This window comes from Lepidochelys kempii, chromosome 3, assembly GCF_965140285.1.
Source record: "Lepidochelys kempii isolate rLepKem1 chromosome 3, rLepKem1.hap1, whole genome shotgun sequence".
Lineage (NCBI taxonomy): Eukaryota > Metazoa > Chordata > Testudines > Cheloniidae > Lepidochelys > Lepidochelys kempii.
The window spans coordinates 4,354,150-4,379,403 of NC_136382.1; the positions used below are offsets into that span (position 1 = coordinate 4,354,150).

General features: G+C 57.3%; 1 protein-coding gene across 1 annotated transcript; it reads left to right on the forward strand.

Annotated features, from left to right (window-relative positions):
• The first annotated feature begins 3,401 nt into the window (after positions 1-3,401).
• SLC35F6 (solute carrier family 35 member F6) lies at positions 3,402-24,874 on the forward strand. Its single transcript, XM_073335519.2, has 6 exons — positions 3,402-3,575; positions 16,034-16,106; positions 16,624-16,795; positions 18,712-18,924; positions 19,134-19,244; positions 20,013-24,874. Exons 1-6 carry the CDS (start codon positions 3,499-3,501, stop codon positions 20,492-20,494), a joined length of 1,128 nt encoding a protein of 375 aa, XP_073191620.1. The 5' UTR covers positions 3,402-3,498; the 3' UTR covers positions 20,495-24,874.
• Positions 24,875-25,254: the final 380 nt, after the last annotated feature.

A 25,254-nucleotide genomic window follows, 5' to 3' on the forward strand; every position in this document is an offset into this window, starting at 1 on the left:
CTAGTGGCAGATTAGGACCCCAGTGTGTTCGGAACTGCACAAGCACAGGACGAAAAGACAGTCCCTGGCCCCAGAGAGCTGGCAGTGGAAGTATAAGACAAGAGGCATCAGGTGGAAACAGGCAGATGGGGGAGTACAAGGAAGCGATGAGACACTATCGATCCCACGACAGGCAGTGGTCTGGGCCCAGCAGCACCCTGTCATGAAGTTTTCTGCAGGCATCACAGCCCAGCAGAGTTTTGCAGTGGAGGAGGATAATGAGGTCGTTTTGTGGGTGTTTGTGACGAACTTGTCCCAAAGGCGAGGAGCGGCAGGGGGAGCACACAAAGGTGCTTATATGAAAACTGAACAAGTGGGTGGTAGACCTTGGCATCATGGGCGAATCGGAGGTAAGAGCATAAGAACGGCCATGCCAGTGGTCCATCCAGCTCAGTATCCTGTCTTCCAACAGCGGCCAATGCCAGGTGCTTCAGAGGGAATTAACAGAACAGACAGTCATCAAGTGATCCATCCCCTGTCGTCCAGTCCCAGCTTCAGGCGAACAGAGGCTCAGGACACTCAGAGCATGGGGTTGCATCCCTGCCCATTCTGGTTAATAGCCATTGATGGTCCTATCCTCCATGAACTTATCTAGTTCTTTTTTTTAACTCTGTTATAGTCTTGGCCTTCACAGCATCACCAGGCAAGGAGTTCCACAGGTTGACTGTGCGTTGCATGAAGAAATACTTCCTTTTGTTTGTTTTCAACCTGCTGCCTATTCATTTCATTGGGTGACCTCTAGTTCTTGTGTTATGAGAAGGAGTAAATAACATTTCCCTATTCACTTTCTCCACACCACTCATGATTTTATAGACCTCAATCATCCCATCTTAGTCGTCTCTTTTCCAAGCTGAAAAGTCCCAGTCTTATTAATCTCCCCTCAGGTGGAAGCTGTTCCATCCCCCTCAACATTTGTGTGGCCCTTTTCTGAACCTAGCTGGTAGTCAATATCTCAGCAGTGAATGAGATGAGAGGTAGGTGAGGATTGGCCAGGAAGGTATGCTAGAGAAAGGGGAGCCAATGGAGGGCTGCAAAGCGATGGGCCGGGGAAATGATTTTGGCAGCAGTATTCTGAATGGACCAGAGCAGGGCAAGCTTGCGTCTGTCAAGACCAGAGAGGAGGCTGTTGCAGCAACCAAGGTGCCAGAGGATGAGCTGGGATGAGAAGTGCAGCTGTGGGCATGGATAGGAAAGGCCAAACCGTAGAGATGTGATGCAGAAAAAAACCAGCAAGATTTAGAGATAGTCTGGATGTGAGGGCCTACAGAGAGGTCTGAGCCAAAGATGGCAGCCAGGTTACAGGACTGTGATGGTCCCTGGAACAAACAAAGGAAGTCTGATGTCTTCATATCAAGACTGAATGCCTTTCTGGAAGATATGGTCCAGATAAATTGCTTTCAAGAGTTTTCAAAGAGCTGGCTGATGAGCTTGCTAGGCCATGACTGCTGATATTCAATGAGTCCTGGAACATTGGGAAAGTGCCAGAAGACTGCGAGAAAGCTAGCATTGTGCCACTATTTTACAAGGGTAAATAGGATGCCTGAGGTAGTTATAGGCATGTCAGCTTGACACGGATCCCAGGCAAGACAATAGACCAACGGGTATGGAACTCAGTTGCTAAAGAATTAAAGGAGGAGGATGTAATTAATGACAATCAATATGGGTTTATGGAAAATAGATCCTGTCAAACTAATGTGAGATCTTTTTTATGAGATTACAAGTTGAATTGATAAGGGTAATAAGGCTGATGTAATATACTTGGACTTCTGTAAGGCATTTAACTTGGTACCACATCACATTTTGATTATAAAACTAGAATGATACCAAATTAACATGGCACACATTACATGGATTAAAACTGGCTAAGTGATAGGTGTCAAAATATAATTGTAAATAGGCAATCATCACTGACTGGGTGTGTTTCTAGAGGGGTCCCACAGGGATCAGTTCTTGGCCCTATATTTAGCATTTTTATCAATGAACGGAAAGAAAACATGAAATCATCACTGTAAAGTCTGCAGATGACACAAAGATTGCGAGAGTGGTAAATACTTAAGAGGACAGGTCACTGATACAGAGAGATCTGGATCACTTAGTAAGCTGCTAAATGTAAACATGTACGTCTGGGAACAAAGAGTGCACGCTGCACTTACAGGATGGGGGACTCAATCCTGGGAAGCAGGGACTGAAAAAGATTTGGGGGGTCATGGATAATCAGCTAAACATGAGTTTCCAGTGCAAAAGAGCTAATGCATAAACGGGGGATCTTGAACAGAGAGGTCATTTTGTCTCTGGGTTTGGGACTGGGGCGACCGCTGCTGGAATCCTGTGTCCAGTTCTGGGTGTCCACAGTTCAAGAAGAAGGTTTATTAATTGGAGACAGTTCAGAGAACAGCCCTGAGAATGATTAAAGGACTGGAAAACCTGCCTTGTAATGACAACATCAAGGAGCTCCATCTATTTAGCTTAACAAAGAGGTTACAGCATGACTCGCTCACAGTCTCTATTTACCTACATGGGGAACAAATATTTGTGTTAAGAAAGGGCTCTTCAATCTAGCGGAGAAAGATCTAACACGATCCAATGGCTGCAGATGGACAAATTCAGAGGGAAACACTGTAAGGCGTACATTTGTCAGAGTGAGAGTAATTAACCATTGGAACAATTTACCCCAGGGCCTGGTGGAGTCTCCATCACTGGCAATTTTTAGAATCAAGACCAGCTGTTTTTCTAAAAGATCAGCTGCTCTAGGGATTATTGTGGGGCAGGTCTCTGGCCTGGGTTACCCAGGGGGTCAGGCTACATGATCACAGTGGTCTGGCCTCGGGATCTGTCCACGTTACTGGGCTGGGTAGAGCCGTGACGGGGTGAGATTTGCTCTGTTGGGTCAACAACCATCTGCACAGAAGTTACTGTCACCCCTTGCCAGGAAGCCGCCAGAAAACGCAGCCAGGGCGGGTCCCACCACCTTGTAGACGCCCGGCAAGGCGAGGCCTGTTTCCTGGATCTTGCCTTGGCGCCGTCTCTCCTTGGCACAGCCTTGCCTGCCAACCCCCCACCCCTTCCACCTGAGCCCTGGCAGGTTTGCGCCCCCCGGCCGTGGGGCACGGTTCCCCGGCTCAGAGCCCCCCAAGCCCTGCCTGCTGCCCTGCCCCACGGGGGGCAGCCCGGGGGGCCCGAGCCTGCTCCAGTCCATCCCAGGGCTTGCGGCCGGGCAGCCCCTGGCCCCAGCCCCGCTGCTCGGTGGGGCCGGGCGAGGATCGGGCCCCCCCCCCCCACGGGTGGGGGAGGGGGAGGGGGGTCAGGTTGCAAAAAGGGGCCTGGGCTGGTTCTCTCAGCTGACTGCGGTCATGTGACCTCCCTTCCTCCGACTCCTCTTCCCCCGCCCGGGGCTCGCTCCGCCCCTGGAGCTGCCGCGGCGGGCCCGGGCGGCGGGGGGAGCGAGCCCGGCGCCGCAGCATGGCCTGGACCCGGTACCAGCTCTCCCTGGCCGGGCTCATGCTGGCCACCGGCTCCATCAACACCCTCTCGGCCAAGTGAGTCGCCGCGGAGCGGGAGCGTAGCTTGGGGGGGGCCCTGCCCCCGGGTCCCGGGGAGCAACGCGGGGGGCGCTGCTGGAGGGGGGGGGCCCTGCCCCCGGGTTCCGGGGAGCAACGCGGGGGGCGCTGCTGGCGGGGGGGGGCGCTGCTGGCGGGGGGGGGGCCCTGCCCCCGGGTCCCGGGGAGCAAGGCGGGGGGCGCTGCTGGGGGGGGCGCTGCTGGAGGGGGGGGCCCTGCCCCCGGGTCCCGGGGAGCAACGCGGGGGGCGCTGCTGGAGGGGGGGGGCGCTGCTGGCGGGGGGGGGCCCTGCCCCCGGGTCCCGGGGAGCAACGCGGGGGGCGCTGCTGGCGGGGGGGGGCCCTGCCCCCGGGTCCCGGGGAGCAACGCGGGGGGCGCTGCTGGGGGGGGCGCTGCTGGAGGGGGGGGGGGCCCTGCCCCCGGGTCCCGGGGAGCAACGCGGGGGGCGCTGCTGGAGGGGGGGGGGGCCCTGCCCCCGGGTCCCGGGGAGCAACGCGGGGGGCGCTGCTGGCGGGGGGGGGCCCTGCCCCCGGGTCCCGGGGAGCAACGCGGGGGGCGCTGCTGGCGGGGGGGGGGCCCTGCCCCCGGGTCCCGGGGAGCAACGCGGGGGGCGCTGCTGGCGGGGGGGGGCCCTGCCCGCGGGGGGCGCTGCTGGGGGGGGGCCCTGCCCCCGGGGAGCAACGCGGGGGGCGCTGCTGGCGGGGGGGGCCCTGCCCGCGGGGGGCGCTGCTGGGGGGGGGCCCTGCCCCCGGGGAGCAACGCGGGGGGCGCTGCTGGCGGGGGGGGCCCTGCCCGCGGGGGGCGCTGCTGGCGGGGGGGGCCCTGCCCCCGGGTCCCGGGGAGCAACGCGGGGGGCGCTGCTGGCGGGGGGGGCCCTGCCCGCGGGGGGCGCTGCTGGGGGGGGGCCCTGCCCCCGGGGAGCAACGCGGGGGGCGCTGCTGGCGGGGGGGGGCCCTGCCTGCGGGGGGCGCTGCTGGAGGGGGGGGGCCCTGCCCCCGGGGAGCAACGCGGGGGGCGCTGCTGGCGGGGGGGGCCCTGCCCGCGGGGGGCGCTGCTGGCGGGGGGGGCCCTGCCCCCGGGTCCCGGGGAGCAACGCGGGGGGCGCTGCTGGCGGGGGGGGCCCTGCCCGCGGGGGGCGCTGCTGGAGAGGGAGGGCCCTGCCCCCGGGGAGCAACGCGGGGGGCGCTGCTGGAGGGGGGGGGCCCTGCCCCCGGGGAGCAACGCGGGGGGCGCTGCTGGCGGGGGGGGCCCTGTCCCCGGGTCCCGGGGAGCAACGCGGGGTGCAAAGAGATAGGGGGTGTTTTCTGTGGGCTCCCCCCTGGTCTGTCTGGTGGGGAGGGCAGGAGATAGGCTCTGATCTGGGTGATCGGGGCTCCCCTGGCGGGGCCCTCGGTCTCCCTCCAGCCCTCAGTAAATGGGGGGAGGCTGGGTGTTGAAGGGACCCTATTTCTCCTGGGAGCAGGGTTAGGGGAGCTGGGGGAATGGCCCTCCCTTCCCATGGGGGGAGCTGCGGTGGGATGGGCCCTTTGCTCCATGTTGAGGGGGGGTTGTAACCCTGTCACTACCCCGGTGGGGTTAAGGTCCTGCTGCTGTGCGTGTGGACACGGCCCATTCCGTGCCTCAGTTCTCCACCTGCTGCGCCGTGTGTGGCCAGCGCTTAACCCACTGGCATGTGTGTGTCCCGTGCTTTCGGCTCCAGAAGGCTCTCGGCGGGGAGCCCGGCTCTGGCCCTGGAGTAATGGGGCACGGAGCCACGGGCCTTTGATGCGGAGCTAATGCTCTGAAGGTCAGCCGGGAACAGCCCCCCGCCAGGCACAGCAAAGTGAGTTAACCTGTTGCCGAGGTCGAATCCTGTCCGGGTTGGGGTTCTCCTTTCATAAGGTGGCTCAGCGTGAGGAATAGCGCCCGGAAACGGAACAGTCCCTCCTCTGAGGGTGGCAATGCCCCGCTCTGCAAGGGAAGTCGTAATATCCCTTGCTGGGCAGCGCTGCACCATATGGGGAGGGGAGATTTCTTCCACCCATTTCTCTCCCTGCCCCCAAAATGCCAGGCCACTGCCAATCAAGTATGCGCTGAGATCTCCTAGCCCGGCCCACACAGCTGCACCTGTTCGGCCCGACAGCTACAACTTATGCATCTGTCCATGGGCTGGTCCCACCTATGGGACTTGACTCTTCACCAAGCTGGAGCTAATTCCTGCCGTGGGGCTGTGTGTAAACTCGCTGTTAAGTTGCTTCTGGTTTCTAGGCCTTGCACAGGTTGCAGTGCTATAAAGCCAAGGACATGCAGTTGGTTAGAAATGGGGCTTCCTTTCCCTCTGCAGCCAGTGAAAGAGCTGAGAGTGGGGATTTGCCCTCTTCCCTTCCTGCAAAGCCTGCATGGGGAGAGGGATAGGAAGCCAGCTCTGATCTCCCGGCTTCTTGCGCCCTCAGGCGAGTAGGGGGGCGGAGCGCTAGCTCCGAGCGTTGTCTACCCCGTCTTTGTTGTATCCGAGCGCTTTGCCGCAATGAATGAAATCGCAGATGCGGAAACTGAGTCATGGGGAAATTAAAGCAACTTGCCCAAGGTGGCCCAGGAAGCGACCCCACATCTCCTGAGCCCCTGCCTTGGCAAGCGTCTCAACAGAAACCTCTGATTAACCGTTTTGTATGCCTCTTGCGAAATGCAGAGCTGAGTCAGTGTGGTGGTCAGCTGGCGGGGTTGATGGGTGTCTGGTCATGTGGCAGGTGAGGTCAGGCTCTGCCCTGACTTGTGCAGAAACTCTGCTGACTTAGCGTGAAAGACGTGAGCAAAGTCAAGAAAGCGGCTTCCACTCTGTGACATACCGGGGCGCCTTCCGTCACACGCCCCCTGCCCTACTTCGTGACTGTCTGGGTTGTGACCTCCGGTCCCTCTAGCTTTTCCTGCTGAGCTTTGAGGTTGCATTTTAACACATCTTTCCTGGTGCTCAAAGCATGGCACAGATGCTACCTACACTCGTGGTGCAAGATGCAACCCATGCTCTCTGCTTCTCCAACAAAACTCAGCTTTGCCTCTCCTGATTTCCCCACCCCGGTTAGAAGTGACCTTGAATCCACGGGCAATTTAATTTGCGTGGTCGATTTTTAAATTCAGGCCGGTGGCACAAGTGGCTCAAGGCCGTTGCTGTCACGGAGTCCCTGGGCGATGCTCTGGAACTGCTCCCTACGAAGCCAGTCAGGACTCTGGGGAAGTCTCCTCTTGGGGAGCAGCCGGTCTTCAGGACACACAGCTCCCACCTTCCTGGGTCTGACCTCGGAGCATTCAGCCTCCTCTGCCCCTCCGTGCGCTTCCCACAGCGAGTCCACCCAGGCGGGTTCCGGGGGAAGCCAGAGGGTCTTGCCCTCCAACTCCGCAGTCAGACGTGACTCTTAGCCAGCCAGTAAAACAGAAGGTTTATTAGACGACAGGAACATGGTCTAAAACAGAGCTTGTAGGTGCAGAGAACAGGACCCCTCAGCTGGGTCCATTTTGGGGGGCAGTGAGCCAGACAACCATGTCTGCACTTCACTCCATGTCCCCAGCCAGCCCCAAACTGAAACTCTCTCCAGCCCCCCCTCCTCTGGGCTTTGTCCCTTTCCCGGGCCAGGAGGTCACCGGATTCCTTTGTTCTCCAACCCTTTAGCTCTCACCTTGCAGGCGGGGAAGGGCCCAGGCCATCAGTTGCCAGGAAACAGGGTGTCGGCCATTCTCTGTGTCCAGACCCCTGCACATACCTGCCCTCTAGGGCTCTGCAACGATCATACACCCTTATCCCACCCCCTAGATACCTAAGAACTGCCTAGGGGAAACTGAGGCACCCCCACTCTATTCAGAGGAAACGTTAAGAACAGTCCTGCTTCGTCACAGTTGCTGATCTGATAGGGGTTGTACTTACATCCAGAGTGCGTTGGACTGATTGAGGCTGGGAGACTTATGGTGGCCTCTGTACGTGGCAGTAGCCCCCCATATGTTGCACAGGTTGGGAACCGGAATGGCCACGCCTGGGGATGTTGTGATATTTGGAACAAAAAAAAAACTTTAGAGTCAGAACAAAAAAAAATGTTCCCACACGATGGAAATTCCAAAATATTTCCTCTTGGGAGCAGTCAAACCCGCTTTTGAGCCCTTTCACTTTCATATACAACGGTTTTGACTTTTTCCTGTTTGGGAAACTGCGTCGAAATCCCTTTGTTTCTGTGACGTACGGTGGGTGCCGGTTAGTCTCAAACTCTCTGTTCCCCGGGAAGTGTGTTAGCCGGAAGTTGCTGAGGAGTGAAAGGCCCGTGCCTGGGACAGCAGATTGGGGTGGCAAGGGGCCCGCCACCTGCACAGGAGGTAACACAGGAGTCCCGCCCCTGCGGCGTGGGAGGGGAGGCCAGTGGGTCGGGCAGCAGGGAGGGGGCCCTGCAGCCTGGATACTGGGGCTTTCCACTGGGGACGGAGTACTGGGGAATGTGGAACTGCATGGTACCTCTTCTTGTTTTCTCTGGGTTGTGTCCTGCCCTGGCACCTGGCCTCTTGGGCTTGGCATGTCCCAGGGCTTGCTTCCCTGGCTGCAGCCCTACAAACCTGCCTGCAGCCAGGGCCACGGGAAGCAGGATCCAAGGTAGAGTCCAGGGAGGGGTTCCGTGCAGCCCCATGAACTCCCAGCATCCTGCTCTCCATGGAAAACCCTGGCTGCAGCTTAGGGGCCTGGGCTTGACATGTCCCAGGGCTTCCTTCCTTTGCAGCCCTACAAATCTGCCTGCAGCTGGGGCTTTCAATGGGGAAGGGGGGCCTGTGGGCCTGCATGGTACCTCTCCCTGCTCCAAAACGTTGCTAATATCCAGGGTGGATTTGATTTAAATCACTAGTCAGAAAGACTCGATTTAATCATGGATTTCTACATAAAAGTGCCTTCTTGTTGGTTGTTATAACCTCAATACATATTCTTCACAACTCAGAGATAGATGTAGGTTTCATTTTTAGAAGGGACACACTACACACTTTTAATTTTGATGTTTTATTTTGAAAACTTTTCAGATGAGTTTTACAGCTATATCAGAAAATGATTGTTTGGTTATTTCATTTACCAAAGATAATTGAAGCAGATATTGAGGAAGTCATTGGGAGGTGAACTATCTCCAATTCAAAAGGTTAATCTTTAATATTTGGAGGACTTTCTTGCCAGGCTGTATTAGGAGGAGAACATCACCAGACAGACATTTCAATTGTTTTATTTAACAATTTCTCACCTCTATATATTTATTTATTTATTTAAAATAATTTTTGCTGTTAACAAGTATCTTATCTCTGGAGACACAAATCCACAGTTTGAGAACTGCAAAACTAAGCATCTCTGGTGGTATTTTCTAGACTGAGCACTGACTCCCATTGGGTAGATAGAAAAATTAACCTAAATAATCTCTACAGAAGCCCCTGGAACCCCATAAGATTGGGTCCCTAATCCACAAAGTTTTGGAACTCATTTACAAAACTTTTCTTAAACGTGACATGAATATATTGTCTCATACTATAGAATTAGAATGTATAATCCCTATTCCATGATGAGATCTTTGAGCTATAATGTATCTTAATTAAAACTATCTTTAGATTGATTTTTGAGGAAAAAACCTTTTTATCAAAAAAATCCGATTTAAATAAAAAACAGATTTTTTTAAAAAAATCATTGATTTTTATCCACCCTGCTAATAGCTAACTCCTGTTAAAGTCCGTGCGACGGGATCGGTGCTCAGGGGACCGTTGCTAATACTCGAAAGCTGTCTTCATCAGCATTGCCAGTGCGACGCTGGCAGACTAGGTGCCCGCTCATGCCGAAGCCCCGGCCTCGCTGGGTGCTGACAGATGCATAGGTGGAAGCCAGGTCGAGTCACTTGTCTATGAGCTCAAAGTGCTTGTGTTTGGTGTTTAAACTTCCTGAAAACTAGTGGGATGTTACCTGCGTTCATAGGTGCTGATTTCCTCTCCAACCTAACCCGGAGGGTGCTCGGCCCTGCCCAGCCCCACCTCTTCCCACCCCTGCCCCAGGCCCCACCCTGCCTCTTCCCACCACCTCCCCTGAGCGTGCCCCGTCCCTGCTCCTTCCCTCCCTCACACGCACCACGGAACAGCTGATTGCAGCAGGCGCGGGGGGGGGGGGGCGGAAACGTGGCTGCCTTTCCATGTGTGTGTAACACCAACAGACCTCGGTCGTTGGCAGGCAGGAGGGATTGAACCTGGGACCTCAGGAACTAAATGTGTGAGTCTCTCCTGCATGAGCTGAAAGCCATGTGGCTCTTCGCTAAGGCTGTAAAGCAGACTCATTAATCTCGAAGTGGTCTTGGTGCCACTAGATGGGACAGAGCACCACGCCCAGAGGTGTGTGGGTTACAGGTGCTCCAGCCCTGGCGTATCCGTGGAGTCGGTTCCTATGCCTGCAGCGTTTTCACTTGTCTGTCTCCCGCTATAATGGAGCAGCGAACGTTTCCACTGCGTGTACCCCGTCACTGAGGCTGTGTCTACACTGGCAATTGAACGACCAAACGGTGGTCTTTCAGAGGAGTTAAACCCAACACCTCCCCTCCCGCCCAAAAAGACACAAGTTTTGCCGCCACGGTCCCAGTGTGAACAGCGCGTGGTCGGCAGGAGAGTGCAAATGCTGCTCATGGCGGGTGGAAGAGTTTTGTCGGCAGGAGAGCCGACAGACAGTGGCTACACTGCGCGGCTTTTAGCGGCTCGGACACAGCCACGTCACTAAACGCTGTGTAGTGTAGACGCAGCCTTAATAAGCCCTCGATGGGGAGAGAGAGCCTCGAGAATGCAAATGAGGAACTTTAGCAGGAAATGTCACTTTCAAAGCAAGTGGCCATTGTGTGTGGTGATCGGAGAGAAGACTCTAGATGCATTTCTCACTCTCTGTCCTCAGAGCCCACCCATGGGTAGTGACCCTGGCAGCTTGTTTTCTGGGAGAAGAAGACAGAAGTGTGGATTCAGGGAAAGATCCTTGTCTCTGGGCTGTCTGGATTCTAACGGCGCACCAGACGAGGGAGATCCCCAGGGTTATTCTGGGTAGCTCTGAGAGACTTTGGGGAAACTGGCAGATTGCTACATCTCCGCTACCATTTGGAATGATAGACTCTGACTCACCTGTGCATATATTTTACCTGCTTTAGCCCCTCAATAACTCACTTTTTCTTTGCTAATAAATCATTAGTTAGTTAACACTGGTAGCCAGTTCTCGAGTAGTCTTTGGTGTAAGATTTGTGGTACCAATTGATGGGGGTAAATGACTGGTATCTTGGGACTGGGAGCAACCTGATGCGGTGCGCTTTTTGACGTAAGCGACCACTGATCACGAAGACCAGTTTGTCTGCGTGGCGAGAAAGACTGGAGAGGCCAAGGGGAGTGTCTGTGACTCCGTGGTAAGACTGGTCTAGTGACCCAGGAGTTCACATTCTCTTGGGGAAATCTGATTATAGACCACCCCACCCGTTTGGGGTGTCTGCCCTCTTTTCTGACAGTCTGCCCGGAGGTGGGCACTCACGGTCGCGAGCCGCTCCAGGCAGCGCGACAGCGAGTAACCAGCATCCACTACAGCAGACGGCGTGTGTGTGTGCCACGGGCACTTTGTGAGCAGCTCTGCCCCTATGAAGGGTGGACACGTGTGTGGCAAATCATGGGCGCTTAAAGATCGGGGAAGGGGGGCGGAGAAGATGGAGAGGCTGGAAGCCTGGAGCAGTGTGTTTGCCCTGCCACTGGTTACTCCCCTTGTTTTGTGGAAACGGGGGCCTTGGCTTCTCAGGCTTCAAACTCGGCTCTTCTCAGCAGCTCGGGGGTCTGAGAACAAAGCCCTGGAAACACCCCCTTTCCCCACATATCAAACTTCCCTTCCCCAGGTAGCACTTTGCATCCCCGTTCTGCTCCGCACTTCTGAGAACAGGCTATCCATCCCTGAACCTCCCCTGGAGCTCTCACCTCTGTGTAATTACCTGGGGACTGACCTTGTGAATTCCTCAGCTAAGCTAGCCGGGTTCATGTTGGCTCTCTGATGTGTGGGTGTCTGGGGGGTGGGGGTGAGGTGTTAGGCGCACATGGGAACTAGTTAAACTGCTGGCGAGACAGATCCATCCCTAGACCCAGTCACCCACCTCCCCTGGCCGTCATCGTCTAGGAACAAATTAGGAGTCCCGCAGAGGCAGACCCGAAAGCACGTCCGATCAGAGGATAGGAAGCTAGTTGGTGAGACCTTGGGTCTGAATTGCAGCCACCTCTGGGGTGGAGGTGATTGTGCCAGTATTGGAGGGGCAAGGGAGACCATCGGCTTGAAGCACGGGGCCGGTGGAGCCTCGAACGTAAGACCGGCTCAGCCCTGCGTCTTTCCAAGGCAGAGAAGTCGCTGCGGCCAGGATTCTGATCTGTCACGTGAGGAGTGGCTGGCATCCAGAGCTGGTGCCTAGACCCCGTCGCTGTTCCCTCTCTGGTTTGGCGGAACTGGATGCTGGGCCGGCAGCTCCCGCTGAGCAGCGCGCCTGCTGGCAGCTGAGCGAGGATGTGGCATAGAACGAGCGTGATTGGGGAAGGAAGCTAATCACAGGCCCTTGTCTCTCCTTGCCTGGCGCCTGCGTAACATGGGTGTGAAGGGGCAGGGCAGGGGGAATTGGGCCCAGGATCAGCCTCCGCCCGTCTCGCAGCCGGGGCAAAGGCAGTGCCGTTCGTAGGGGTAGAACGCTCTCCCCTTCCTGTCCCCTGCCAGCAGCTGATGCAAACCCCCCGGGCGGCCGATGGTGCTGTTCTGAAAGCTGCCCTTGGGCAAGCAGTGCTGGGCTGGAGCTGGCCCCATGGCTTGGACACACTGGGGCAGAGGAGGGGCCCCTCTCTCTTGCTAGCCTGTCGCTGCTGGATGCAGAAACCTGCCTCCAGATGGGTTAATGTTGCGGGGCAAGGGGATGGGAGGCGGCTGGACAGCTGGCTCAGCCTTCACCTCCCCAAGGGCTGCCCCGCCATTCCTATCTCCGCATGCACAGGATCACCTGTCTGCAAAGGAGGTGCTGCTCCCTGGTTGGAGGGATCCCCGGCTCTCACTAGGCATCTCTCTTTCCCCGCAACCATGGCTGATCTAGTGAAGATTAATGCGGAGCTGACATCTGATTCCCAGGGGCCAGTGCTCTCTTACTCTGTCTGTTACATAGAGGTGTCCGGTTCGCCTCACTGTCACTCCCTGCCAGGGTGGGGCTGGAATTGGTGCCAGGAAACTTAAAGCTTTGTGCTCACCACTGGGCTTGCAGGCGAGTCTGTACAACGACTGGCCACGTGACAGCCCTTGTGTCTGCAGGCCCCTTTGAAAGCAACCTTTTCCCTCCTGGGAAGTATCTGCTGCTGGGGTGGTCTCCAAAGAGCGCTTTATCTTGGCTGCATGTCAGGAGTTTTGTAAACTGTAACACTGGCTGGGAACTCTTTGACAAATCCCTGACAAATCCCTTTTTGTCCCCCAAAAATGCTAATTTGTCAAAGCAGAAAGGGTTCACAAGATGGGGCTGGTTTGGACGAATCTCCCAACTTGGGAGAAACGTGGCAAGTTTTCCAGTTCAAAGTGACTTCTTTTCAGAACGTAAGCTTGCTAGGCTGAAAAGAAAAAAGAGAGACGATCAAAATGAAACACTTGGCTTGACCCAAACAAAAATCTTCTGACAGCTCGTTCGGCCACAGACGTCAAGATCTTTGTTGCGGTTCCAATTCGGGATGGTAAAAAATTCAAAACTCTTGAAAATATTCCTGGGACGGGGCAAGCGTTCCCCGCTGAGTGTGAACTGCAGAGACGTCGGTCCCCTGAGGCAATGGCCCCTCTGCCAACCTGCCCCAGAAGTGAGGGCTGGAGAGGGCGGCCCAGCTGCAGTCAGTCTCCAAATCACCGACAGCAGTGTGGGTACGTGGGGCACTGTGTTGCCCACTGCTGGGAGGTGTCCCTGATACTGCACTGTCATTCTGGGTGGGTGTCATGGCCATGGGGGACTTGAACCCCTGACTTTGCTCAGACAGTGTTCTGTGGCTTGCCTACGCAGCTAGAGCTCTGACAGCTTCTCAAAGCAAGGCTCTTCCCTTTGTTCCCCGGCTGGACTGTGCACGCTGCTGCTCTTAACCGCTTCCCCAAATCTGCAAGCCTGTGAAGCACGCCCAACGGCTCCCATCAAAGAGAGCCCTGAGCATCACTGGCCCAGACTAACTGGAACAGCTCCAGCCTAGTGATCCCGCCTGAAAAGTTGGACTTATTCTCTAGGAACAGAAATCTGGGCAGCCAAGGTGACTGGAGTGAGACAAATGCAGTCCCCTTCTGTTCTGATTCATTGTCCGTCTAGTCCTGGTGACATATTAGGCTAGATAAAGCAGCAGTATGTGTCCAGTAGGCCAGGCCCTGTGTATTCTGCAGCATGCTTCTTAGTTGCAAAATCTATCCTTTGCTCCAGAATTGCAAGGGTCTGGTATTTATGGCTGTCAGGTAAGCCTTCCAAATGCAAACGGATGCAGTGTAGTCCTTCTGGGGTGGCAGCCAGGCTGAAACGCCCGCTAAGGGAGGGGTGGAGTGCCCCCTTCAGGTTGATGTGTTAACTCTGCTTAAATTGCCAACTGTCTCACTGCTGATCGCTTAAAAGCCATCCAGCTGGTGGGTTTCTCCTACCCACTCAAACTGTTAAAAGCCCCAGCTGTTCCCTCCAAAAACCCCTCACCTTCCGCCTTGCAATCTAATCTTCAGCAATGTGGGGTTTATGTTGTCAGAACACGTAACACATGGAGAACTTGGGTGCAGCTTAAAACACATAATGTCAAAACACATAGTGCAAAGGACACAGCCCAGATTGGATGAATCCCTTTAAATTCAGTCCAAAAACGCTGCTAGAGAACTTGCTGACACCAGACTGCCGGGTGCTGGGCCCGGGGCCTTGATGGTCGGCCATGATTTTGCATTTGCAGGGAGCTGGACTTGACCTGAAACACTTTCCACCTCTCAGTTCTGTCGTGCAGGCTGCCCAGGGCAGAGGCCAGGTTGTGTGACAGGAAGACGGCGCTTTCCCCGTCCTGGATATACCGTGATCTGTGGGGGGGTATTGAATAAAGCTCATTTGTTTATGAAATGCTGTGAGCCGCTCCGTGACCTCAAGCACTTTCCTAAAGGGCAGTGGGTTGGGGGTAACCCAAGAGCTTGTCCAGACCTTTACAAATCTCATTGGATGAGAAAAGGGGGTGGGGGGCAAAGAATTCCTCCTGTCTTTCAGCCAGCCCTAAGTAATCCTCAGTGGGCCGGTACAGGGCTAAGACATGATTGAAGCAGAGATCAGCCTGTCCTCTCCTTAGCGCCTGTCATCCAAAGATCTCCAGATGGATAACCTCCCCTCCCAGCATCCTGGGAGGCAAATATTCCCCAACCAGCCATGAAACAGCGAATAATGGCTTGGGCTGATGGAGCAAGCTGGAACCCAGGAGTCCTGGGCCTCGGGCCCCTGCTCTAATACCTGGACCACGCTCCCAGTAAGAAGCGGGCCGAGGCGATGCAGCTGTGCCGAGAGCTGTTCATTTTTAAAACGCAGCACTCCCTTGGCGCAGTTTGCTCTCCACGTGCCCGGTGGGGAAGTGTCCTCGGCCGAGCCATGTTCCTCGGTAAATACCAGAGATCCCTCCGCTACCTAGTGCGATACTTAGAGACTACTTTTCCTCGCCAGCTGCGGAAGAACCTTGCCCCGTTACGGCTGCGCACTGGTTTCCCCTGCAGGCTAAAGGAAGGGGGCTGCCCGTCTGCTCTGAAAAGTGTCCGTTGGGCAGCGCCGCTCTTGGGGATGCGTGAGCCGGAGGAGAATCCAGCTCGCTCTGCCAGCGCTGCGCTGGGCTGGTGGGAGTGAGTCTTGCTCGACCCGGAGCGGATCTGGTCGGTCAGAAGGGGCTGTCTCCCGGTTGTAGCTGCATGCAAGAGTCTCCGGCCCCGGCTGTTAACCCTCAGAACGCTGGTGTTTTCCAGCAGGACTTAGCGCAGAGGTCCCCAGTCTGGGGAGGCATGCGCCCCTATGGAGGAGCATTCGGGAGGGTGCAGCTGGGGCCTGGGCCAGCCCCCACAGGGGGCAGGGAGGGAGCACCCCCAGCTCCGCTCCTGGACCCAGTCCCTGCTGCCGGCCCCATGTCCGAGATCCCGGCTGCTGGCACTGGCTGCCGGCCTCAGCCTCTAGCTATGACCCCAGCCCCCTTACCCCTGTCTGTGTCCCCCCCTCCCAGAGCCGTGGCCCTGCTCCTGGCCCCGGTTTGGGGGGACACGGGGGGGGTGGCGTGAGGTAAAACATTTGGGGACCCTGGCTTAGCGGTAGCTGGGGTCACTGTAGCAGGTCCCCGGTTCGTTGAAAGGGGAAGGGCCGGGATTTACGCTCTGCAGGTTTCCTATTCTAACGGCAACCCTCCCCCCCACCCCGTCTCGGTTTCAGATGGGCTGACAACTTCAACGCGGGGGGCTGCGGTGGGACTGCAGAGCACAGCTTCCAGCATCCCTTCCTCCAGGTACGGCCGGCGCCCCACGGGGCCGTGGCTTTCACCAGGCGTGCGGACTCGGAGGGCTCACGCACGCCCCGCTCGTGGCAGATCTCTCCTCCCAGCCCCCCTGGCGGGGGGAGGGGAGATGGGGCTCAGCAGAGCTGGGTTCAGGCCAGCTGTTGACCATGCTTCCTCCCTGGCCCGCCCTGATGGCAGCGCCTTTCGGGGAGCAGAGGGGGTTATTCTGGGGGTGTGTGTCATGTCCTCCCCCCACCTCCCCATCTCTCCTCCCCTTCCCGGATCAGCAGGTTTGCGCAGCTGATGGTATAATGTTTTAAGCTCTGGCCTGTCCCGCCATCCAGGGCCTGTGGGATCCACTGGCACAGCTGAGGGGGAGGCTGGAGCTGTGGGGCGGCAGAGCTTCCCGGGTCTGCCTCGCTCCGGGGAGCAGTCACTGGGTGCGGAGCTGCGGCTGCCCCTGAGATACCAGCGCCCCGTCTCTGCCGAGCCGCCTCCCCACAGAGCTGCCGTGTCCGTGTTTCAGGCCGTGGGAATGTTCCTGGGCGAATTCTCCTGCCTGGCTGCCTTCTACCTCCTGGTCTGCAGGGACCGGCGGCGAGCAGAGCCCAGCCTGGCCCCCGCGCAGCCCTTCAACCCACTGCTCTTCCTGCCTCCGGCGCTGTGCGACATGACCGGGACCAGCATCATGTATGTGGGTAAGTGCTGGGTGCTCCGGGCCTGGGGGGCGGAAGGGGGCACCTGATAAGCAAGGGGCAAGTGGAGTTGTCTTTAAAACCCTGTGGAACGTCATGCCTTTTTGCAGGTGGTCCTTCCTGGGGGGGTTAACGCCCCACAGTTAATCCCCCCGGAGCACTGCATTGCTCATCTGTTTTGCAGAGACACCAAACCAACAGGCCACCGAGCAATGTGTGTTCCCCGGTCAGCTCTCCGGAGATTGCACCTTCTCTCGGAATGAGGCCCGCTTCCTGTAGGGGGTGCCCTCTCCTAGGTGGGCAGAAACTGAAGTTATCTTAAGTACTTATCTGGCCCCGTTACTGTCACGTCTGAGCACCTCACACTCTGGAGTGCAGCTTTCCGTGCGACCCCTCTGTGAGGCAGAGCTATTAGCTCTAGTGTACAGAGGGGAAACTGAGGCACAGACGGGCAGCGACTTGCCCACAGTCGCACAGGGAATCTGGCGGAGCTAGGATTTGAACCCTGGCCTCCTGATTCCCAAGGTAGCGTCCTAACTTTGGCACAGTCCTTCCTCTAAGCTAGCCATCCCCCAAATCATCTGCTTTGACCACTTCCTTCCTCCAGCCAATCAAGGTGAGGACGGAAGCCCTGTGTCCGCAAATGGCTAAGAAGCTCTTATGTTCTGATGTCCTTTATGAAAATAATCAGTTTTAATAACCCCCCCCTAGAAACTCAGGGCCCGATTCCCCACCGCCCTGCCCCTTGGGTCATCCTCATTCACCCCTGTGCAGAGTGGGTGGGAAATGCTGTGAGTTGCGTGCACTTTGCCAGCTATAAATAACACAAGGGGCAAGGCTGGGGGGGAAATGGGCTTTAAAACCAGGGGCACAAATCTCATTCTGGCTGCTCCTGGACCTAGCAGCGAGAGAAGGCTCGGAAAGGGGTTCTTGCTCAGCTGGCTCGGTCACGTTAAAATCAGGAAATAAAACCATCCACCACAAAACGCAAGCTGTCCTGCCCTTGAGCAGAGGGGGAGGGGCCCTTTCCACAAGGTCTCAGCACAGAGCCCAAAGCTCCAATGAAAGTCACCCCAAAAACTCCCTCGCTGGGAGCGGCATTGTGCCAGTGACCCTCCCACGCGCGATGGATGAAGCACAATTAATTGCGAGCATGTCAAAGGAGACGTCGCTCAGACTGATGCTGATTAAATCCTATTTAACGTCCGGTGGTTGTGTTCTCGAGCCGCATTCTCCCGCAGGCTGGAGCCGTTGGAGGGACGGGGAGCGGGGGAAGCCTTGACTGCAGGCTGGGAAGGATGCCGCGGCTGAAACATTCTGCTGGGCACAATCGCTCCCTCCGTGCCTCCCAGATTTAAAAGGCCTCATCGTGCTGCCTTTTGGGGGGCTAGAACCGGGATCCTCGGCTGTGATAAACCAGAGCTCTAGCGTTTGAGTTGGAGGAGATGCTCTGCAAGCTGTACTGGTATAAAGGCATTTATCCTCTGGGCTTCCCGCCACCAGAAGGCGACGTAGTCATAGAATCATAGACTATCAGGGTTGGAAGGGACCTCAGGAGGTCATCTAGTCCAACCCCCTGCTCAAAGCAGGACCAATCCCCAATTTTTGCCCTAGATCCCTAAATGGCCCCCTCAAGGATTGAACTCACAACCCTGGGTTTAGCAGGCCAATGCTCAAACCACTGAGCTATCCCTCCCCCCAAGGAGTCACCCACCCGCGTGCTACTCTGCAGGGGAACAGTGAGCCCCTTGCTTAATGGGCTCCTGTAATGGCCTGGTGTGGAGACAGCTGGCAGGACAGGAATAGCAATGGGGCTGCGGTGCATCTAGGGGAGAGGGGAGGAATGGCCTAGCTGGGGGTCAGGATTGAGGCGTGTCTGGTCCGGCAGCTCCACTCACAAGCACGTTCCTTCGCCGTAGCCCTGAACATGACCAGCGCCTCCAGCTTCCAGATGCTGCGCGGGGCCGTGATCATCTTCACCGGGCTGCTCTCGGTGGCCTTCCTGGGCCGCAAGCTGGTGCCGAGCCAGTGGCTGGGGATCTTGGTCACCATGGCCGGGCTGGTGGTGGTGGGGCTGGCGGACATGCTCGGCAGCCGCGACGAGACGCACAAGCTGAGCGAGGTCATCACAGGTACGTGGGGGGGGGGAGACAGCCTGGGAGGGCCACGAAGGAATCTGAGAGGGGGTCGTCACTGGGGATAGATTTTTCTGGGTGGGACTGGCTGCGGGAATGCGGGTCCTGAATGCAATAGATCCCTGCTGCGGTTACTCCGCCCGGCGGGTGGGGCGTCGCTGTGTCTGGAGACCCCCCCACGTTCTCTCTTCCCCGCCCCGCTCCAGGTGACCTGCTCATCATCATGGCCCAGGTGATCGTCGCCATTCAGATGGTGCTGGAGGAGAAGTTCATCTACAAACACGACGTGCACCCGCTGCGGGCCGTCGGCACGGAGGGTAGGTAGCAGCGGGGGGAGGGGGCTGGGTGGCGGGAGCCCCATACCGGGTGCTAGGTGGAGGAGCTGTGGTGACCTGTGGGCCGCTCTGGGCTACTGACTCCGAGCAGGGAGCCTGCGGCCGAGCCCCCTTGCCGCTCGCACTGGGAGACGCAGCAGGCGGCATCCTGCATCGCAGCCTCTGAGGCTGGCGCTAGGCTGTGGGGACTGAAGCGTTTATGGGGGGCACCTGAAGTGTCCCTGTCCGCTGAAAACATGGGGTCCGGGGTCTGCACCCAGGCAGCAAGGGCAAACTGGCAGCTGGCGGGAGGGGAGCAAGGGTCTCTTTGTTGCCACCCACCACTCCAGTCACAGTAAATGGGGCTGGGGGTGCTTGGAAGAGCTGTCTTTAGCTAGGCTGCTTTCCATGTGACTGAAACAGCGTCGGGGGTGGATACTGCAGCAAGGGGGAGGAATATAGGGTGGGTCCAGGGGAGGTCTCCTTAAAACTCTGGTTCATTTCCCGCCCCTGCAGCTCACTTGTGCCTGGCGGGGGGGTGACTGGATCCTGCGTGACTCAGGACAGCCTCTGAAAAACTGCATCTTTCTCCTGAAATCCATCCCACCACAAAACCCAGATCCAGCGTTCAGGGGCCCCAGATGGATTCCCGGGGAAGGAAAGGCCCCATGTTAAAGGGGGGTGGAGGGGACTCTTGAGGAATGAGCCCCAACCAGCAGCGCCTGGTTTTTCTGCCCCCCCATCACCACCCCCTGCCTTGCTCCCTCCCAGGTTTCTTTGGCTTCGTCATCCTGTCCCTGCTGTTGATCCCCATGTACTACATCCCGGCGGGCAGCTTCAGCGGCAGCCCGCGGCAGGTGCTGGAGGACACGCTGGATGCCTTCTGCCAGATCGGCCGCCAACCCCTCATCGCCCTGGCCCTGGTGGGCAACATCAGCAGCATCGCCTTCTTCAACTTCGCCGGCATCAGCGTCACCAAGGAGATCAGCGCCACCACCCGCATGGTGCTGGACAGCCTGCGCACCGTGGTCATCTGGGCCGTCAGCCTGGCCGTGGGCTGGGAGACCTTCCACGGCCTGGAGATCCTGGGTTTCCTCATCCTCCTGGCCGGCGCCGCCCTCTACAACGGCCTGCACCAGCCCCTGCTTGCCAGGCTGCCCTGGCGCCGGCCCCCAGCGGGTGCCGTGGGCTCTGAGGCCGAGAGGGAGAATCTGCTGGGAGGGGAGAGGGCACCCATCAACGGGGACAGCTGAGGAGCCGGACCCCATGGGGCGTGGATGCCAGATCCCCGCCCTCGCCTCCCCCCACCCCAGCCCCCTGGCACGGTCTGGGACACCGAGCCTGCCGCTCTGTTGGCTCTACTGGGCCCCCAGGCATTCTGGGCACGGCGGGGCCCTGATCTGCGGGGGATCTCCCTTCTGCCTTGTATAGCTGGGAAGAAGGGGGTGGTGCTTTCATCTCCCAGCAAGTGCCTACTCTCCCATGCATGGAGGTCTCTATTCCCCTCCCCTGGAAGCTCTCTGCTTCAGCCATCTCCTGGCACAGAGCTGAAGCCGTCTGCAGGGTGGGGCCCTGTTTGCTGCACCCAGGGTGGTGTTGGGGGACTTTAATGCTGCCCGCTGGCCCCTAGGAGCTGGGCTGCCGGGGGCCAGTGGAGCACAGGTGGCTGGCAGGGGCGCACCGTGCCATGTGCAGGAAGATGTGCCATTCCGCGCATGCGTGCAGGGTGTGACCTTGTGCAGACAGCGTGTGCAAGGTCACACTGGGTGGAGGGGGCCATTTTGTTCTACAAAATGGCGTCCTCCCTGCAGGGGCTGGCTGGAATCGGCTGTGGGGCTGGGGCATGCAGTGTGTACATAGGCACCACGCCCCTGCGGGCTGGTTCCTGCCCTGCTCCCTCTGTTGAGGGAAAGGTTGTCATGCCAGGCAGAGAGCGATCGAAGCTGCTGGACTCACCCCAGCCAGGGCGCTCGCAGCCTGACCCGCCCTGCAGCTGGGGCGATACAGGCGTGGCCTGGCCGGGGAGGGACATGATGCCCATCTTGCCTTGTCTCCTGTAACCAGTAAAGCACAGACCAGGGACCCCCCTCTGCAGCAGCTGCCTGGGGTCGGGGGAGAAGTCTGGGCCTTGTCTGCCTTTTACCGGAATCGCTCACCCTCCTGCTGGGGCTTCCTCTGCCTGCTGCATCCAGGGTTGTGCCCAGCGGTGCCTGGGCCTGCTGGCCAGCTTCCCCCTCCTGCCTCCTCCCATGCAGAGCTGAGCCCTTACCGGGGCTCCACCGTCCCTCAATGTCCTTGAACTGGCCCAGGGCCTCGCCCCGAGGTACCTCCCCGTGCCCGTCCTCATTGCTTTCCCTGCCCCTTCCAGCGCAGGAGGGAGGTTGTCACATTTCAGAGCCCCCTGCCTGTATTCCCCCTTCAGCGAGGACACCTGCTCTCAGCCCCCAGGCTGCTACTGCTCTGGGGTGGAGCCCCCTCTCTCTCCCTTCTGACCAGGGTTCCCTGCCTTCCCTGGGTTGTGCCCAGCACGGCCAGGCTGCCCGGGCAGGCCTGCTTGCTTTCCCCTCTGAGCTGGTTCCCGGTGCCTGCCGGCGTTACAGCGATCGTACAGCACTTCCTCTGCTGGCCTGTGTTAGGGTTAAGGTAAAGGCACTGCAGAGAAACCATCACAGGAACTTGCGTGCCCAGCTCCCCCCCGTGTCGTCTCTCCCTCCCCCCCCTCCCCCCATGGGCTCTGGGTCCTTCACCGCCATGCTCCAGGGGTTTCCGTGTGGGTTCTAGCTCATCACAGCTTCAGCTCACACCAAGCACCCCGGCTTATGGGGCCTGGTCCTCCCACCCCTGCCCTGAGGCTTGGGACCTGCTATGGACCAGAGGTCCTGTCTGTGCTGGATCAGGAGGAAGGCCCTGCGTGGGTTTAAAATCAGGGTATTTATCCAGAAATCTTTTCTTTGGCCCCTGGAGCATGGAGTTTGGACTTGTATTGCGTTTCTCCCCAGGGGCTGGCTTCAAAGGGCTGATAACCGGAGGAACTAGGGTCGTGTCCCCCCCTCCAGGAGCACACTTTTGCATGTTTAACACAATGGACCCCGTGGTATTAACCCTCCTTCATGAACGTTTAACTCACTTCAGTAGTGTGACTCTGAATTCCCCAAGGCTTGTCCAGGACCCTGCAGAACAGGGTCCAGCTGAACGGCTGGGGAGCCTGGGTTCTCTCTCTTCACTCTCTTCTGCATTTCTCCTCCCCAGCTCATTCATTCCCTCCTTCCCCCACACCCTCCCAACCTCCAATAAAATTCAAAACCTTTCTCCCTTACACAATGGAGTAAAAGCAGCCCCATTGCTCTCCCTCTGTCCACCTGCTTTCCTGTTCGGTTTGCGGGGCTCAGGCCAGGAGCTGATCTGCCCTGGTGCAGTGCATGCCAGGTGGGATCCTCCCTCCCTAGGCCCCAGTCAGCTCTGGAAGCTGATTTCCTTCCCGGTAGCCAGCTGTGTGCAATCCCCTACGTACGTCCTCTGCTGCCCGCATGTCGGCAGCGTGGCAGGCCAGTGGTACAGAGAGGGCCATGCCCATGTTTAGGGCTGCTAAGGTGGATGTTACATCCCCCAAACCTTCCAGCTTTGCGGAAATGCTCACTTCCAGCCCATCCCCGGGGAGAGGAGGGGGCGAGTTACTTGGGCCGAGAGGGGTAGAGAAGCTGCATGCGGGGCCTGCTGGCTCCTATGATGTGGAAGTGCAGCCTGGGGAAACTAGCATCCTTGGAGCCGATGCTGGGGCAAAGCACCTTCTGGCTGGGTTGGCAGAGATGCCCCCCGTTGGCATGTCACCTCTGCAGGCTCTGCCCTGTGTGTCTTGGCTGGACAGGTCACTGCTGCTGCGGCCCCACTCCGCCACCTGGGGGCACTGGGCACAGCCTGCAGCAGGCGCCCCGATGACCGGGTGATGGGTGGCTCTTGAAGAGCCTGGGATTCATAGATACTAAGGTCAGAAGGGACCATTATGATCGTCCGGTCTGACCTCCTGCTCAACGCAGGCCACAGAATTTCACCCACCCACTCCTGCAATAAACCTCTCACCTATGTCTGAGCTATTGAAGTCCTCAAATCATGGTTTAAAGACTTCAAGGAGCACAGAATCCTCCAGCAAGTGACCCGTGCCCCATGCTACAGAGGAAGGTGAAAAACCCCCAGGGCCTCTTCCAAGCTGCCCTGGAGGAAAATTCCTTCCTGACCCCAAATAGGGCGATCAGCTAAACCCTGAGAAGAGGCTGCAGCAGAGGGTCCTGGGTGTCCCTTGCAATGCAATGCTCTGCACAGCAGTGTCTGGGGCCCTTTCCCTGGATCAGGGACCCCCATTTCCTGCAGGCGGTGCTACCAATCCGACACCTCTTTCCTCTCAGTAAGAAGCATGAGGAGGCCATGACAGGGAGCTGGGGGTTGCACTTCCTTGCAGAGCTGTGGGAGAATGCATCCCTGGTCAATGGCTCACGGGGGGGATTTGGCTCTGAGGAGAGGGGCAAAGGAAGGCAGAGGCACAAATTAAGTCCTGCTTATGGGGCTGAAGTGGGACTTGGGGGCTGCCTTGGCATTGCACTGGCCCTCAACCCTGGGCTGAATTCCTCCCCTTCCCCACTGAGGAACCCCTGTCGCTAGGTGAAGGGGTCGGTTCTCCGGGCTGCCATGCCGCATAGCCTCCTTCTCTTAGGAACTCCCTCTGCGGTGTCTGTAACTCTCAACAATTTGCATTCAGGTTTGCTGCATATGTGCAGCTTACTGGGGTGGTGCTTGGAGCATCTATCAGGATTGTGGTCCTGTTACGCTAGGTGCTGTACAGATCCTTAGAGAGAGAGCCCCTGGCCTGAAGTATAAGGTAGGAGGCAGCAGGCGAATACAGTGATCAGGATGAGCAAGGAAACCATAAGCTAATTATGAGAGGACGGATGGCTTAGGGTTTGGAAGACAGGAGTTCAAGTCTACTCCAACCTAGATTCCCTGCAGGCACTTGAGCTGTAGACTTAGCCTTTCTGTGCCTCAGTTTCCCCTCCCTAAAATAGGAGTGACAGCACTCTGCCCTACTTCACATTTCAGGACCGCAAAGATTTGTGCAAATGTGTTTCGGTTTAAAGATCATGAGGGACTCAGCTGCCACGGTGGTGGGAGCCTTATAAAATAGGCAGGTTTGGAAGCGTTGGATTTATGTCGGCAAACGTCAATTTCACAAACTGAGCGAACCATGTTTTCATCGATAACAATGAAAATTTACACACCATCAAAGTAAGAAAAACGCTGCTTGAAAACTTGCACTTAGAGTGAAAATCCAGTGATTTAGAGCTTGGAATTAGGCTGGTTACAAATGGCCGCATCAATGAACCATCAAACCAGATTTGCTTTGTTGATTCAAGGATCATTTCAATGTGTATTTTGACATGTGACATTGACAATTTGTCTTTGAACCATTTATCAAGCTTTCACTTCTTGAATTATGAATGTCGACCACCATTAAATAAGTGCGGGCCTCTCCCCACCGTGATTTCCCACAATTGTGAACATTTACATTGATAAACATCAACAAATGCTTCAGAATAAAACAGAGAGATTAGCCCCGGACACTATATAAAAAAAAATTAAATTCTGCCAAGCCTAAGACTGTTTGTGGCGTCGATGCAGCTGTGTTGGTCCCAGGATAGGAAAGAGAGAAGGTAGGTGAGAGAAAGTCTTTTGTTGGACCATCTGTTGGGAAGTAGAAGCTTTTGAGCTTCACAGAGCTCTTGTACTGGTCTGGGGAAGGTAACCGGCGTGTCGGCACTAAATACAAATTGGGTCAGATTATTGGTTCACACGTGCTGTAGGACAGCGGTTCTCAACCAGGAGCCCCTGGGGCTGGGGGGGTTGTATGAGATTCCATGGGGACCTGCAGCTGAAGCCTGAGCCCCAGCACCCCCAAGGGGCTGAAGCCAGGAGCCGTGGCGTGAAACCCAGAGTCTTGGTGCCCCCCGCAGGGCTGAAGTGTGGA